The sequence below is a fragment of the Rhincodon typus genome, chromosome 31, assembly GCF_021869965.1.
Source record: "Rhincodon typus isolate 14 chromosome 31, sRhiTyp1.1, whole genome shotgun sequence".
Taxonomy (NCBI): domain Eukaryota; kingdom Metazoa; phylum Chordata; class Chondrichthyes; order Orectolobiformes; family Rhincodontidae; genus Rhincodon; species Rhincodon typus.
The window spans coordinates 3261410-3275426 of NC_063362.1; the positions used below are offsets into that span (position 1 = coordinate 3261410).

A 14017-nucleotide genomic window follows, 5' to 3' on the forward strand; every position below is an offset into this window, starting at 1 on the left:
TCATACTGCTGGACACAATACAGAAAGAAGATTGACTCCCATTCCGATTGTGAACATTTCTGATATTATTATGGTCAGTGTTTCTCCAGCTTCTTTGCTTGTTCCTTTTCTCTAAATCCACTTGTCTACATGCTTTTCTGCCTCTCTTCTGTGTGTAAAACATATTAATTCTCCTAATTAAGTTTCTTTGTGAATTTTGTGGCATCTCTCATCTCTTTTTCTCCCCACAACCTTCAGACTTTTAAAATAGACCTGGTGCTCCTCTGAAGTGTCATCTCACTATAAGTATGATCGAATGGCATTTGTACCATGATGTCATGTGCAGGGTTGATCTCAAGCGGAAGGATAATTGACCTAGAGGAAAGAGGGCGGGCTGCCTATCAGGATGAGTAAGTTTTTTTTAAAAGTAGATATTGTAATCAACCTGTTCAGACATATCTGACACACCTCTGCAGTAGGCAGGACCTAAACTGTGTGCTTTCTGGCACAGAGGTAGGGACATTGCCATTGAGCCACAAAACCTTTAACTTTGAAAAATAGACTTAGTTGGTTCCTAGGGTTCCATCAATTGCTTTGAGAATGATCACACTCTTGTTGGGGCCTTTCAAAAACTAATTTCTTGCATGTGTTTGAAGGTGGTGAGAGTGAGTGAATTTATAGTAGTGACTTGTGTAGCACTTTTGATGTAAAAACTTTGAAAATAATAAAGCGATTGAAAAAAATCAGATGACTAGGTCTAAATGAGGGATGTTGAGAAGATTTTTAAAGAAAGAGAGTGTCTAGGTACAGGGATGGTTTAGGGAGCAAGTTGTAGAAAGTGAACCAACAGATTGGAGTGCAGATATATAAAACAGCAAAAATGAGAGGACCTAAGGTTACACTGCAGGATGTTGCAGAAATAATGTAGGGTGAGAGAGTGGGGGATTTGAAAATGGAAATGTGGGGTTTCAATTTATTGCAGGAAGGAGCCAAAATAGATCTGCAGGCCCAGATAATTAATGAGTGGAAGTTGATGTGAGGCAGTACATAGCTTGCTGCATTTTCAACAAATTGGCGGAACGTTAAGGATGACAAAGGGATGGACTGGAATAATCAAGTTCATAGTTGACAAAAGACTAGATAAAGTTTTCAGCAGCAAAGAGTCAAGGTAAATTACTGTTCCAGTGTTCCTGACAATGGGAACATATCTCTGATACCAGGCTACTAATTCCATTTGGTTATTGAAGAACAATTTGTTAAGTTCATGTTAATTATTTTTAAAAATGTTTTCTCCTAAGTTGCAAATGTAGCTTTAAATCTGTGTTGGCATTTGTTCAGGTTAAGAATAAGGAACAGAGGACAAAGAATTTGGGCACAATATTCCACAACTTGGAGGTGGTGAGGAGAAATGATTGGGCAAATTGACCCTGGACAGATACTTGATCCCTTCATGCCACCTTCCCAATTAAGTGCTGGGTGAGAAAGCCCAATAGAGACTTTCTCAACTTGTCAGCAATTAAGTGGTCAATTAACTGTCAGCAATTTTAGAGCAAGGGAGTGCAACTTAATAGATCTTGCAAACAGCTCGTATCAGCTCTGAGTCAGGAGGACCTGGTTCAGGTCCTCCCTGCTTTTTGTTTATTCACTCATGGGATGTGGGTGTCACTGGCTGGGCCAGCATTTTATTACCTATCCCTAGCTGCCCTTCAGAAGCTGGTGGTGAGCTGCCATCTTGAACTGCAGTAGAGGTATGTAATAACATCTCTGAACAGGGTGATTAGAAAATATCTCAAACAGCTGGTACAGGCACAATGTCCTCTTTCAGTCCTATAAGATTCCACGATCAGCACTCATCCGCATAATCGAATTAGGCAAGAATGAGAGAATATTGATTGGGAGCAGCTGTTTGAGGGTAAATCCACATCTGACATGAGGGAGTCTTTTAAGGACCTGTTGATTAGAGTGTAGGACAAGCTTGTTCCTGTGAAAATGAAGGACAGGAATGGCAGGATTCAGGAACCTTGATGACATGGGAAATTATCAGCTTAGTTAAAAACAAAGGAAGCATACTTAAGGTCTAGGCAACTAAAAACAGATTAAGTCCTTGAAGAATATAGGAAAAGTAGGAAGGAGCTCAAACAGGGAGTTAGGAGGTTTAAAAGGGGCTATGAAATGCCCTTAGCCAGCAGGGTTAAGGAGAATCCCAACGACAAAATTTGAATATTGTTGAATTTGTCAAAGCTTTCTGTCTAGCATTCATGAGGATGAGGGAGAATAACGTTTTACATTGTATGAGAAGAGAGTACTGATTGATTGGCAGGAGGCACTGTGGAATGAAAAATAAGCACAAATGAATAATGTGATATCTGAATTTCAGTGCCAGTGTGATGCCAGGTATTTTGGAAAATTATGAAATTGAATTCAATCAACTTGATAATTTAGTAAGGTGAAATCAAAAAACCTGCAGAGTTTGTTCTGAAAATAATGCATCTTGTAGGCTTTATCTTTCACAGAACAAAAAATGTCAGTTCCAAACCAAAAGCTGCAGGTCAGCAAAACTATATTCAAAGATTAAACACAATTGTATGTCTCAATCACTGTGAAACTGATTTTTTTTTCACAGCAATCAGTTGTGAAGTGCAGTACAGCAACTATTCTAATTATGTTTTTGTCTCATAGAGTTTGAATTAACACCTGGTTTCCTAACACTTGCATGAAAGATGGGGAGTGTTGAGGTGAGTGAGTTGGTAGAGTTAAATATTGACATTTTCTTTATTTTCTTGACTGCAACCACAGTCAAATTATTCTTTGAACCATTATGGGTTCCATTAGTTTTATGAAAAAGTCAATAATGAATATTCAAGTTATATTTGGATTTCTGGATGTTTTTCACACAACTTCTTGCAAAACAATCAGCTTTGGAGCTTAGATTCAAATACGCTCTCTAAACTGCAACTCAGTCACAGACCAGGTAACATCCTGAGTTCATGCCCTGGACATGCTATGGTTGGTTGGCGCAGCGAGCTAGTTCATTTGTTTACAGACGTTTCATTACCCTGCTGGGTAACATCATCAGTGCAGCCTCCGATGAAGCATTGTTGTGTTTTCCTGCTTGTTATTTAAACTCTGGGGTCCATTGGAGTTGATTACCTTATTTCCGGATTTCCTTTGCAGTGGTGTAAAAATAGGGTCTAATTTTATGTGTTTATTAATGGCTTCTTGGTGGAGAGCCAGGTCTCTAGAAATTCCTGTGCTTGTCTCTGTTTGGCTTGTCTTAGGATCCTGACTTTGTCCCAATAGAACTGGTGATTCTCCTTGTCTGTGTGTATGGAGACGAGTGAGTATTGGTCATGTCTTTTTGTTGCTAGTTGGTGTTCATGTATTCTTGTAGCCAGTTTCCCTCCTGTCTGTCCAATGTAATTTTTGTTGCAGTCCTTGCATGGAATCTTGTATATTGTGTTGGTTCTGTCCATAGTGGGTAAGGGGTCTTTGGTTCTTGTTAGTAGCTGGCGTAGGGTTGATGTAGGTTTGTGTGCTACTGTGATGCCCAATGGCCATAGGAGTCTTGTGGTCAGTTCAGATACGTTCTTGACATACAGTAAAGTGATAAGTGTGTTGGGGTATACTGTATCTTCCTGATGAAGGGTCCAGACCCAAAATATCAACTTTCATGCTTCTCATGGTGTCTGACCTGCTGTGCTCCTCCAGTTCCACATTTTATCGACTCTGACTTCCAGCATCTGCAGTCCTTTCAATCTCCTAGGACACCATGTGCTTCATTAGCCACACTCTCAACATGCCCTACCACCTTCAATGACATGCACATATACACCCTGGTTCCTCTGTTCTTGCACATCGTTCAGAGTATGCTCATTGTTTTATATTTTCTTCATTTTTTAAAGCAAAATTAATTAATTCATATTAAACTGGATGACTACAGATATTGAGGCTCTGGTGAAGGGAAAGGAGGCATATGTCAAGTATAGACAGCTGGGCTCTAGTGAATCCCTTGAGGAGTATAGAGGGTGTAGGAGTACACTTAAGAGGGAAATCAGGAGGCAAAAAGCGGACATGGCAAATAAGGTTAAGGAGAATCCAAAGAGATTTTACAAATGTATTAAAGGCAAAAGAGAACTAGGGAGAGGATAGAACCCTTAAAGATCAACAAGGCCACCTATGTGTGGAATCATAGGAGATGGGTGAGATCCTAAACGAATATTTAATATATTTACCGTGGAGAAAGATGCAGAAACTAGGGAACGCGGGGTAATAGTGATGTCTTGAAATGAGTCCACATCATGGAACAGGAGGTGCTAGAGGTCTTAAATGCATGAGGTAGATAAATCCCTGGGATCTGATCAGGTATATTCCAGGACATTGTAGGAAGCTAGGAAAAAAATTGCAGGGCCTCTAGCAGAGATATTTGTATCATCAACAGCACAGGGAGGTGCTGGAAGAAAGGCTGCAAGGAAAAGCCAGGGAACCACAGCCCAGTGTGCCTGACATCAGAGGTGGATAAGTTGTTGGAGGGGATTCTGAGAGACAAGGTCTACATGCATTTGGAAAGGCAAGGACTGACTAGGGATAGACAGCATGGCTTTTTTGTGTGGAAAATTGTCTTGCAAACTTGATAGAGTTTTTTTGAAGAGGTGACTGTGAAGATAGATGAAGGCAGAATGGTAGATGTTGTCTACATGGACTTTAGCAAGGCTTTCAACAAGATTCCACATAGTAGACTGATTAGCAAGGTCTACTGGTGAGTAAGATCACATGGGATCCAGGGAGAGCTAGCCAACTGGATACAAAATTGGTTTGATGGTAGGAGACATGGTGATAGAGGGTTGTTGTTCAAACTGTAGGCCTGTGACCAGCAGTGTTCCGCAGGGTATTGGTCCTGGGTCCACTGTTGTTCATTATTTATAGAAACAATTTGGATGAGAATACAGAAGGCATGGTTAGTACGTTTGTGGATGACACCAAAATTATCATTATATAGCATAGTGACACTGAATGGCAGATGGACTTTAATTTAGATCAATGAGAAGTGTTACACTTTGCTAAGACAAACCAGGGCAGGACTTAACACAGTCAATGGTAGGGCCCTGGGGAGCGTTATTGAACAAAGACCGAGGGTGCAGGTGCATAGTTCCTTGAAAGTGGCATCACAAGTAGACAGGAGGTGAAGAAAGTGTTTGGACCTGAGAGGCAACTTGCCCCAGGCTGTCTGAAACTCCAGGTCAGGGCTAGGTCCAGGGAGATAAGACTTTAAAGTCTTGATTTTTTTTTTCTTCTTCTTTTGGATAAGGACTTTGTATTTTAAGATGGCAATGTAGAAGGGTGACTATGTACACTTTTCACTGTTTTCTTGTATTACTGTAACTGAGTACACATGACAATAAAATCTAATTCTAATTCTACTTCTACAATATTTAAAAGATGTTTCGACAGGTACATGAATAGGAAAGATTTAGAGGGATGTGGTCCTAAAGCAGGCAATGGGACTAGTTCATTTTAGAAAGCCTGGTCGGCAGGGATGAGTTGGACCAAAGGGTATGTTTCCATGCTGTACGACTCTATAACTTCACCTGCCACCCATTTACTCATCTCCCCAGCCTGTCTATGTCCTTTTGAAGTTATTCACAATCCCCTTCACAGTTGACAATGCCTCCAAGTTTTTTATCATCTGAAATTTTGAAATTATGCACTGGACATCATGGTCTAGGTCATGATATACCAGGAAAAGCAAGGGTCCATTGACTGCTTGGCAACTCTCCAGTCATTCTCTAGCCTATTTATTACCACTCTTTTTCCTGTCATTCAGCCAGTTCGGTATCTATGTTGCTACTGTCCCTTTTATTACAGGAGCTTTAACTATGCTCACAAGTCTGTGTGGCACTGTATCAAATGCCATTTGGAAGTCCATGTAAACCACATCAACTGAATCACCCTCATAAAACCTCTTCCAAAAACTTCAGCAAGTTAGCTAAACGCGATTTTCCCTTCACAATCTATACTGGCTTTCCTTGGTTAAGCGTCATTTGTCCATACACCTACTAACTTTGAAGTTGGAGATATGCTTGCTGAGCCGGTGGGTTTGGTTGCAAATGTTCTGTCACCCTGCTAGGTAACATCATCAGTGCGCCTCTGGTTACCTGGCAGGGTGACGAAACATTTGCAACCAAACCCACCGGCTCAGCAAGCATGTCTACAACCTGAGCTACCAATCTTCTTGAAAGCCTGATAACTTTGTTTTGAGAAGATTCCCTGTCAACAAAGTTAAAATGGCAAGCAAAATTTGGGGAAAAATTGGGGCAATCTTGGGAAAATGAAAACCAACAGGTAGAGCTGGATATTTCTTTATCATGTTATTGATTTGAGAGTCACTATTAAAAAAGTTTGTATCTTGTTTAAAGCAGATATCTGTTTTGCATTTTTCAGTATCAGGCTTCCTCCTTTAAATGTGCGTAATATATAAATGACTCATTCGTCACCAAGAAAGTGGATGTGGTAACTTTACACTAAATTACAGCATATGTCTCTGAAGGAATGAGGCATACTGCATTTTGTTTTGGTTATAGACAAGTTGAATGCAGCTAATCTATAAATCCATACGTAAAAATTTTCTGCTTGTGGGTGTACCAACACTAGGAAAGATTTTGCAGTTAGAAAGTAGCAGCCACTCCCTGTCAACTATACAGCTGTAAGCTTCAACATGTAATAGGGAGCATTCACCATTAGATTATTTGAACTGAATGGCGTCAACTGTGGCATGGGGATAAGATTCTCACCTGTCAGTAGATTATGGGTCCAAGTCCCAACTGACAGGATGATATTGCAGTCCAGTACCAGGGCAGTACTGTACTAGTAGAGGTGCACCTTATCAGATCAGACAAATAAGACCCTGTTTGTCTTCTCAAATGGACTTAAAACGATCCATTGCACCATATAAAGTGCAGTTCTGTTTATGGGTCGCTACATTTCCTTTGTTAAAGGACTGCACTTCATTAGTTGTGAAGTAAAATGGGATATCATGAGTTTGTGAAATGTGGTTTTAAAGTCTGCACTTATTTTAAGAAGAGGGCATCAGCTATCAGGATACCGATTGTGACCAATTTATTTTATCACTATCAGGGTAGTGGAAGTAAATAAAATCATTGGAATAGAAATGAATGAATCAGGAAACCAAATTCTACTTGGCCACCCAACAGGAAGTTCTTGCGATAGCTGCCATATGAAAATTTGCCATCATAAATCCATATCTTGTATACAATAAGATCCTGTCATATAAAGCATGAATACGTCTTACTATTCTTCAAAGTCCTTTTTCACAATTGTGGTAAGCTGTTGCGCAGTGACTTGTCAAAGACCTTGAGCAGAATTTTCCTTGCAGTCTTCAGGATTCCAGCATCAGTTTCAACTAGGGGTCAGAGTCCACGCTGCATCAGGAACAGTCACTTCTAATTTTCCTCAAATTAGTCAGTAAGTGGCCCAGAGGACAGGTTTGTGTCCAATTAAAGCCAACAGGAGACCCTTCATCCCTGAAGAAGCAACAGGATGCACTGGTAGGTAAATGAAGTAGTAGTATCCTGTTCCAATTTTTTAACTTTTAGGAACAAAAATACTCTGAGTAGTTAGACCACCATTCTGCAGGACCTCTAACCCTGCGTGGAGCATTGAGTCCTCAGCCTGCCATTAGATAAGTGTACTCCAGTGAAGTGGTGCTGTTTTTGGATACCTCTGAGGACTTGGAGGCTGACTGGAAAATTCCAGGGAAATTCTTTATCAATTGCATGCAGTTGGGTACCCCCACCACACCCCAATCTTGTCTCCAGCAAAATGGCTTGGTGTGGAGTGGTAACAAAAAACCAGAATGTTTGCTCGAGTCATGAAATTCCACACCACTTGCCTCAATATCTGGATCCACTGGCATCTCCAAATTCAGCCCCACATGTCAAGTTAAATTAACAAACAAAATTATTGGAGCCTTTTTCTGAATTATTAATTTACTTTAGGACACAAAAATCAGTTGTATAAAAAACTAAGTAATAGTCATTAAAGATTTTGAGAACATTTGTAGCTCAGGTTGTGGATGAGGTTATAGACTTGCTCGCTGAGCCAGTGTGTCTGACTGCAGATAATCGCAAGGACTGTGAAAAACACTACATAGGCCAGAGATAACAAGGTGTAGAGCTGGATGAACACAGCAGGCCAAGCAGCATCATAGGAGCAGGAAGGCTGACGTTTCGGGCCTAGACCCTTCATCAGAAAGCTCTCCACTACACAGGCCAAATTGGAAGAAATTGACAATAAGGAAACATGAACACCAACTAGCCACCAAGAGACATGATCAATTCTCACTGGTCTCAATACACACGGACAAAGAAGGACACGTATTCGACTGGGACAACGCATCCATAATAGCACAAGCCAAACAGAGATGTGCCAAGGAATTCCTGGAAGCCTGGCATTCCAACTGGAACTCCATCAAAAACACATAGAAGTGGATGCGATGTACAAACCACTGAAAAACAGAACCGGAAGTGATGCCAACCAACCCAGCAACTGGGGCATATAAATAACAAGTGGGACAGAACATCAACGCTTCACCAGAGGCACACTGACGATGTTACCGAGCAGGGTGACGAAACATCTGCAATCAAACACACCGGCTCAGCGAGCAAGTCTACAACCTCAGCAGACATTAATTATTGGTAGCTATTTATTGTCCTAAATGCCCTTGTAAGCCCCATGTTCTACTTTTATGGGAATGTCACTATTCAATCTCCTAAATTCACATTACACAGGAGTATATTTATTAATGGAGTCTTGTTTCCATCTAGATTTGTTGTGTCCTCGTGTTGATATTTAACTTGCAACTGGTGATGGGCTGTGGCTCAGATGAGTATGGTTTTCAGGGTCTATGCTGTCCCATGTGTCAAGCAGGTGAGAGACAACCACCTTTACAAATGAGTGTAACTACTGAAACATCTGTTAAGTATTCAGCTATTTCAACAAGTAGCAATGTCATGATATTGCTAATATAATAATTATGTAATAAATTAGGCTTTCATCCCTTCAGCAAATTTTGTGTGAATAATTTAAAACTTTTACGCAAAACTGGCTTGCTTGCTGAGCTTGTTACCATTTCAAGATATGTATTTAAGGGAATTGTCCAAAGTAATATTGATGGAACAATAGAATGCTGCAGCACATGTACCTAAACAACCAGGTGTACCTTGGTGTTTTTTTCTCCACAAATTAGCTAGTCAAAATCAGTCATCACACCTTTTTAATAGTCCACTTCTTTACCACCCTCCCCCACCCCAATCCCTTTTAAAAACAATTGATAGATTTTGTGTAAGCAGTAACTGATGGCAGAGAATTCTAATCATAGCTCTATAAGAACTCTTTTTAAAAAAAACTCCTTTCATTCTTATTATTTTCCCAACCTGCTCTCCAAATTTTTCTCCTGAAAGTCACAACCAACTAAAAGTGATTGTTATTACATCTTCACTTAATCTGTAGTTATTATTTCAACTCCTGTGGCTTGAATCTTTTCCCAGATAACCAAAGCCACTTTCTGTTTGTTACCAGGAAAATTACATCAGTGACCTAGTCAGGAGCTACATCCAATTTTACATTTATCCCTCTGATGGATGTGGGTACCGTTTTCTTTGGAGAATGTGATATTCTTCTGATTACATTTTCTGTTGTAAGATGTACTTCGCTGTTTTATTTGATTTTCTGCTGTGAAATTAGGAGAAGCTAACCATTTCAATTCTGTATCTCCAGCATCACATTCACAGGTATCACACTGATTTTTTTTTGGTTTTAGGTGCTCGTGTTTCTAAACACTGTACATCAGTATCACCAACTACATGTGTTCCCTGTGCTCGTGGAGCTTTCACAGACCGTCCAAATGGTTTAGAAAAGTGTATGAAGTGTAAATATTGCAACCCAGGTAAACATTTAGTAATAGCTGCCTCTAACAACTGTGATCTGAACAAAGTGGACTGATTTCCAAATTTCTTTCAAGAAGTACTTTGTGTTCTTTGTATATTTTAAAAAAGGTTAATACAAAGAACTAGATTTTTTTGTCCAAAGGTATTTTTGTATTGTATTGGGGTTGAAGAAGTCTTGTGACATCCCACCTCTGAACCAGAAACTCCAGATTAAACTTACTTTAGGAGTTGTTGGCCACAGAAGGTATGTTCATGTTGCCAAACAGGCTGTGTATCAATTTGTAAATCCTTCCAAAATATGTAATTGGTAGGGCTAAGAAAAGAGAGATTCTTGGTCAGCCAAATGTATGGAAAGAAAATTGAAGCCTCCACTATCACTATCTATCGTTCCAGACTACTATGTTCTTGTAAAAGTGCATGTTGTCACAGCAACTGAATTTCCTGGCTTGTGGTCAGCTCAATTGCCTCGAAGACAGTATGGATTAGATTGATCTCAATTGCACGGGAGTTTGTTCCCAGTTCAAGCTGGAACTGATTTAGGTCTTGCTTCCTTGCCCTATCCATGGCCCCTGAGGCATGTGGATCAAACCTGCCTTCAGATGTCTCAGGCACTTAACCATGTGTCTGACTTATACAGAAACTCAAGTCTACCGTTAATTTTTATTAGTTCCTCCAATATGGCCAAAGAAGTCTGAAACTTAATTGTCTAGTTATTCATATTCAGTTATCTTGATCCACTACACAAGCAGTAATTAGAGAATTTGGTGGGTTAATTAACAATTCTGAGAAAAACATTTGTTCAAGGCTATGTAAAAATATTTTTTCTATGTTAACACAGCAATAATATAATGATTTTTAATTGCATGCTTTCTCAAGTTTCATTAATCATATACAGTTTGATGAAATTAAGGAGCAGCTTTTTACTGTTTATGTTCTGCATCCAACAAAACTGTTATAAGGTGATAAAGGACTTATTTAAATTTTACTGATTTCTTTTTGTTGCAGATCTGGGACTTTATGCACGTCGGGAATGCACTGAAACTCAGAATGCAGTGTGTGACTGCAAAGAAGGCTACGTTTGCTTAGCAAAAACAAAAGATGGATGTCACATGTGTGCAAAATCTACGCCACATATTTTCAACAGAAGTAGAAATGTCAAAGGTATGATACTAGGTTGGCAACTGTTTCACAAGTGAATAAAGCAATATTTCAGGCCAGGCATATGTTGATTTCAATATCTGAGTGGTAACAAGGTTTGGTATTCATGGAAATTGAGCGTGATTTGTTTTTAATAACTCCATAACTGAAAATGCACATGGAACACATAAGCCAACTGGAGTACATCATCTCAGGTCCCAGCATCTATCTAGCATACAGAAGTAAGCTGTTTCAGACAGCTAAATTTTAGGTTTATCTTACTAGCACAGTCCTAAGAAAACATGAGTGGAGCAGTCCCAATAAGAAACTGCTTTTGGCTGCAATCCAATCCACAATTTACAATCCAGCAAGTTAAAACTGTTAAATGAGTAGTTTAGTCTTAAGTCAAAAATTAAGTTTCCTGGATCTTCACAAATACTTCAGGCTTCAAAGGTGAAGCTGAAAGCCCCTCTTTCAATGGGTTTCAGAACCTGAACAGGTTGCCCCACTGCACTATACTACTAACTAAAAGTCAAGTTCACTGATGGAGGCAACAGAGTTTGATATTCACCAATCCAAAAATTATATATTGTAGAATCTGAGGTGATGCAATTCACAAAAGTTTTAAAAGGAATATTCAAGAATAAAGTCTATAAAATAGGATTCCTTGCCCTGTTGGGAATGTTATACTTTGACATTTATTTGTTCATTGTTTTATGTATAAATGAAAGCTGCTAGCCTATCTCATCACCACTGAACTTGGTTGGTATAGTGCTACCAATATTCACAATGAAAGGCTTGTCATTTCTATCGAGGCTTTTTATGACCACTGGACATCCAAAGCTTTACAGCCATTATAATTTTTGTGTGATTGGGAAATACTGACCATAGCTTGGAATAATATTCCTGTTCTTCAAAATACTGCCATGGGATCTTTTACTTCCAGAGTAGAAGAGGCCTCAGCTTAATTTTTCATCCAAAAGATGGCACCTCCAACAGTGCAGAACTGTTTCAAAACTGTACTGGAATGTCAGCTTTTTTTTTCATATTTATGGACTTGAACCAGGACTTGAACCAACAAGTTTCTGACTCCAACTTTGGCACAGTTGACACCAAAAGGAATTAACAATGATGTCTTTGCAATGTTCTATTAATTCCAAAACTTTCATGAATGCTTGCACTATTAATGCTGTGACAACACCACCATGAAAGTTCATATTACTCTGGTCACAATTGTTTTTTAAAATTCATCTAGGTGATCCTAGATATCATGAAGCAAGACCGACGACAGAGTCCGAAATTATCCACAATGATGCCATCATTAAATTTTTAAGTCAGGATGACACAAGGAATCCACTGATACTTGGAAATAAAACTGCAAAGAAGAAACCTGTTCCTAAATCAGAAATAGCAGCCACATTCCGGAAAGAAGAGCCAATTCTAGAAACAACTACAGGGAAACCAAAATTGGGGCGTGGGCAGGATTCTTTACCAATAACAGAAGTACTGATGACATTGATGCAAACAATTGATCCAGCATTTCCAAAAGAGTCTTTAAAGCTGCAGGAGGCAGGGAACACAGCCATTGTAGCATTACAAAACTCTACGAAGACCAGCTTAGCAGGCTTGCAGAATGTTATGCAAATTGGGCTAGCGAGTATTCGAACTACTATTCAGTCTGGAATGGTAGGCCTACAAGGTACAGTGAAAACTGGCATGGTAGATATTCAGAATGTATTGCAGACTGGAATGACTGGCATTCAAGAAACCTTAAAGTCTGGGGTGGCTGATGTCAAAGGCATCAAGAATGGTCTCACACAGGTTGAGAACACTCTGAAGCAACTACAAACAAATTCACAATCTAACTTGGTTCAAATTACCAAGCATGTTGGTGCACTGGTCAATGTTCTGACAAAACTTGCTTCGAACCAGTCAGTGTCCTTCATCCACCTTAGGGATATTACTTGTAATCTTTCAAATAAAACAGTGACAAAACCAGAGATAAAGCAACTCCCAGTAACACCAAATTAAAGTAAAATACAAATAAGGCTCATGAGACAGACCTTGAATAGGTTATCAGCAGGAGTACTGAGCCTCATTAAGAATGCATAACAAAAAAAGTACAAATAAATACATTTCTTTTTGGGGGAACCCCTTTCATGTTGTATTTGCTTCCTGTAACATGTACACATTTCAATCTGACTTCTGTATTTTCATTTCTTTTCAATTCTCCAAGAGTTGCTTTTCACAATTTACTCTTGCATGTTGCAGTTCAAATAAATGCTACCACCATTTAATACTGCATGACTATCAGTAAACCTATCATATTTGAAAATATTCTGTATGTAATGCATATTATCAATGGGTTGTTGAGATGACCTGGTCTAAGTACATGTATTGTTGTAATAAATGTTTAGGACTCTCTAACAAGAAGTTTGAGTACTGCGTGATACATTGTGTAAGACAAATACATTATCAGACAGTTCTTGAATCCAAGATTTTATTTTCAATTTAATGAATCCATGAGCTGAATATTTTGCATCAGTCTACCTATGACATTTTAATTGTACTTGTAGATTTTCATCCAAGTATGCTCTATACTCTACACATGGAGATCTCAGGAAAATATATCGGTCAGGGACTATCCACTTTTTGTCTCAACTTGTCACTTTTCCCTTTCATCTGTTTTTCCTAAAGATCCTGGGGTATTGATTGTACCTAGTATGAAATGAAAATGTTTCATAAACTTCTTTCTTTTCTATTCCTATTGTGCAAAATTGTGCCAACAGTGGAATAGAATCAAGAGGACAATGATTCTAAATAGAGGAGAGTCAAAATAGTATAATCAAAAATGGCAAATAGGTGTGATCAGAACTCAAAGAGGTGGGTGCAAAGAGGGATAAGAGGGCAAAGGTTTGTTTCTGCACCTGATTTTCTCA

The 14017-nt window shown here is 39.1% G+C and overlaps 1 protein-coding gene across 2 annotated transcripts; it reads left to right on the top strand.

Annotated features, from left to right (window-relative positions):
- Nucleotides 1–242: 242 nt before the first annotated feature.
- LOC109918475 lies at nt 243–13496 on the top strand. Of its 2 annotated transcripts, none has more exons than XM_020518410.2 (6): nt 243–389; nt 2659–2714; nt 8820–8922; nt 9815–9940; nt 10947–11102; nt 12334–13396. In XM_020518410.2, exons 2-6 carry the CDS (start codon nt 2700–2702, stop codon nt 13107–13109), a joined length of 1176 nt encoding a protein of 391 aa, XP_020373999.2. In that variant the 5' UTR covers nt 243–389; nt 2659–2699; the 3' UTR covers nt 13110–13396. The 2 variants fall into 2 exon arrangements, with proteins under 2 accessions (XP_020373999.2, XP_048471005.1); XM_048615048.1 differs by lacking the exon at nt 243–389 and adding an exon at nt 1704–1727 and having other exon boundaries at nt 12334–13496.
- The last annotated feature ends 521 nt before the right edge of the window (nt 13497–14017 follow it).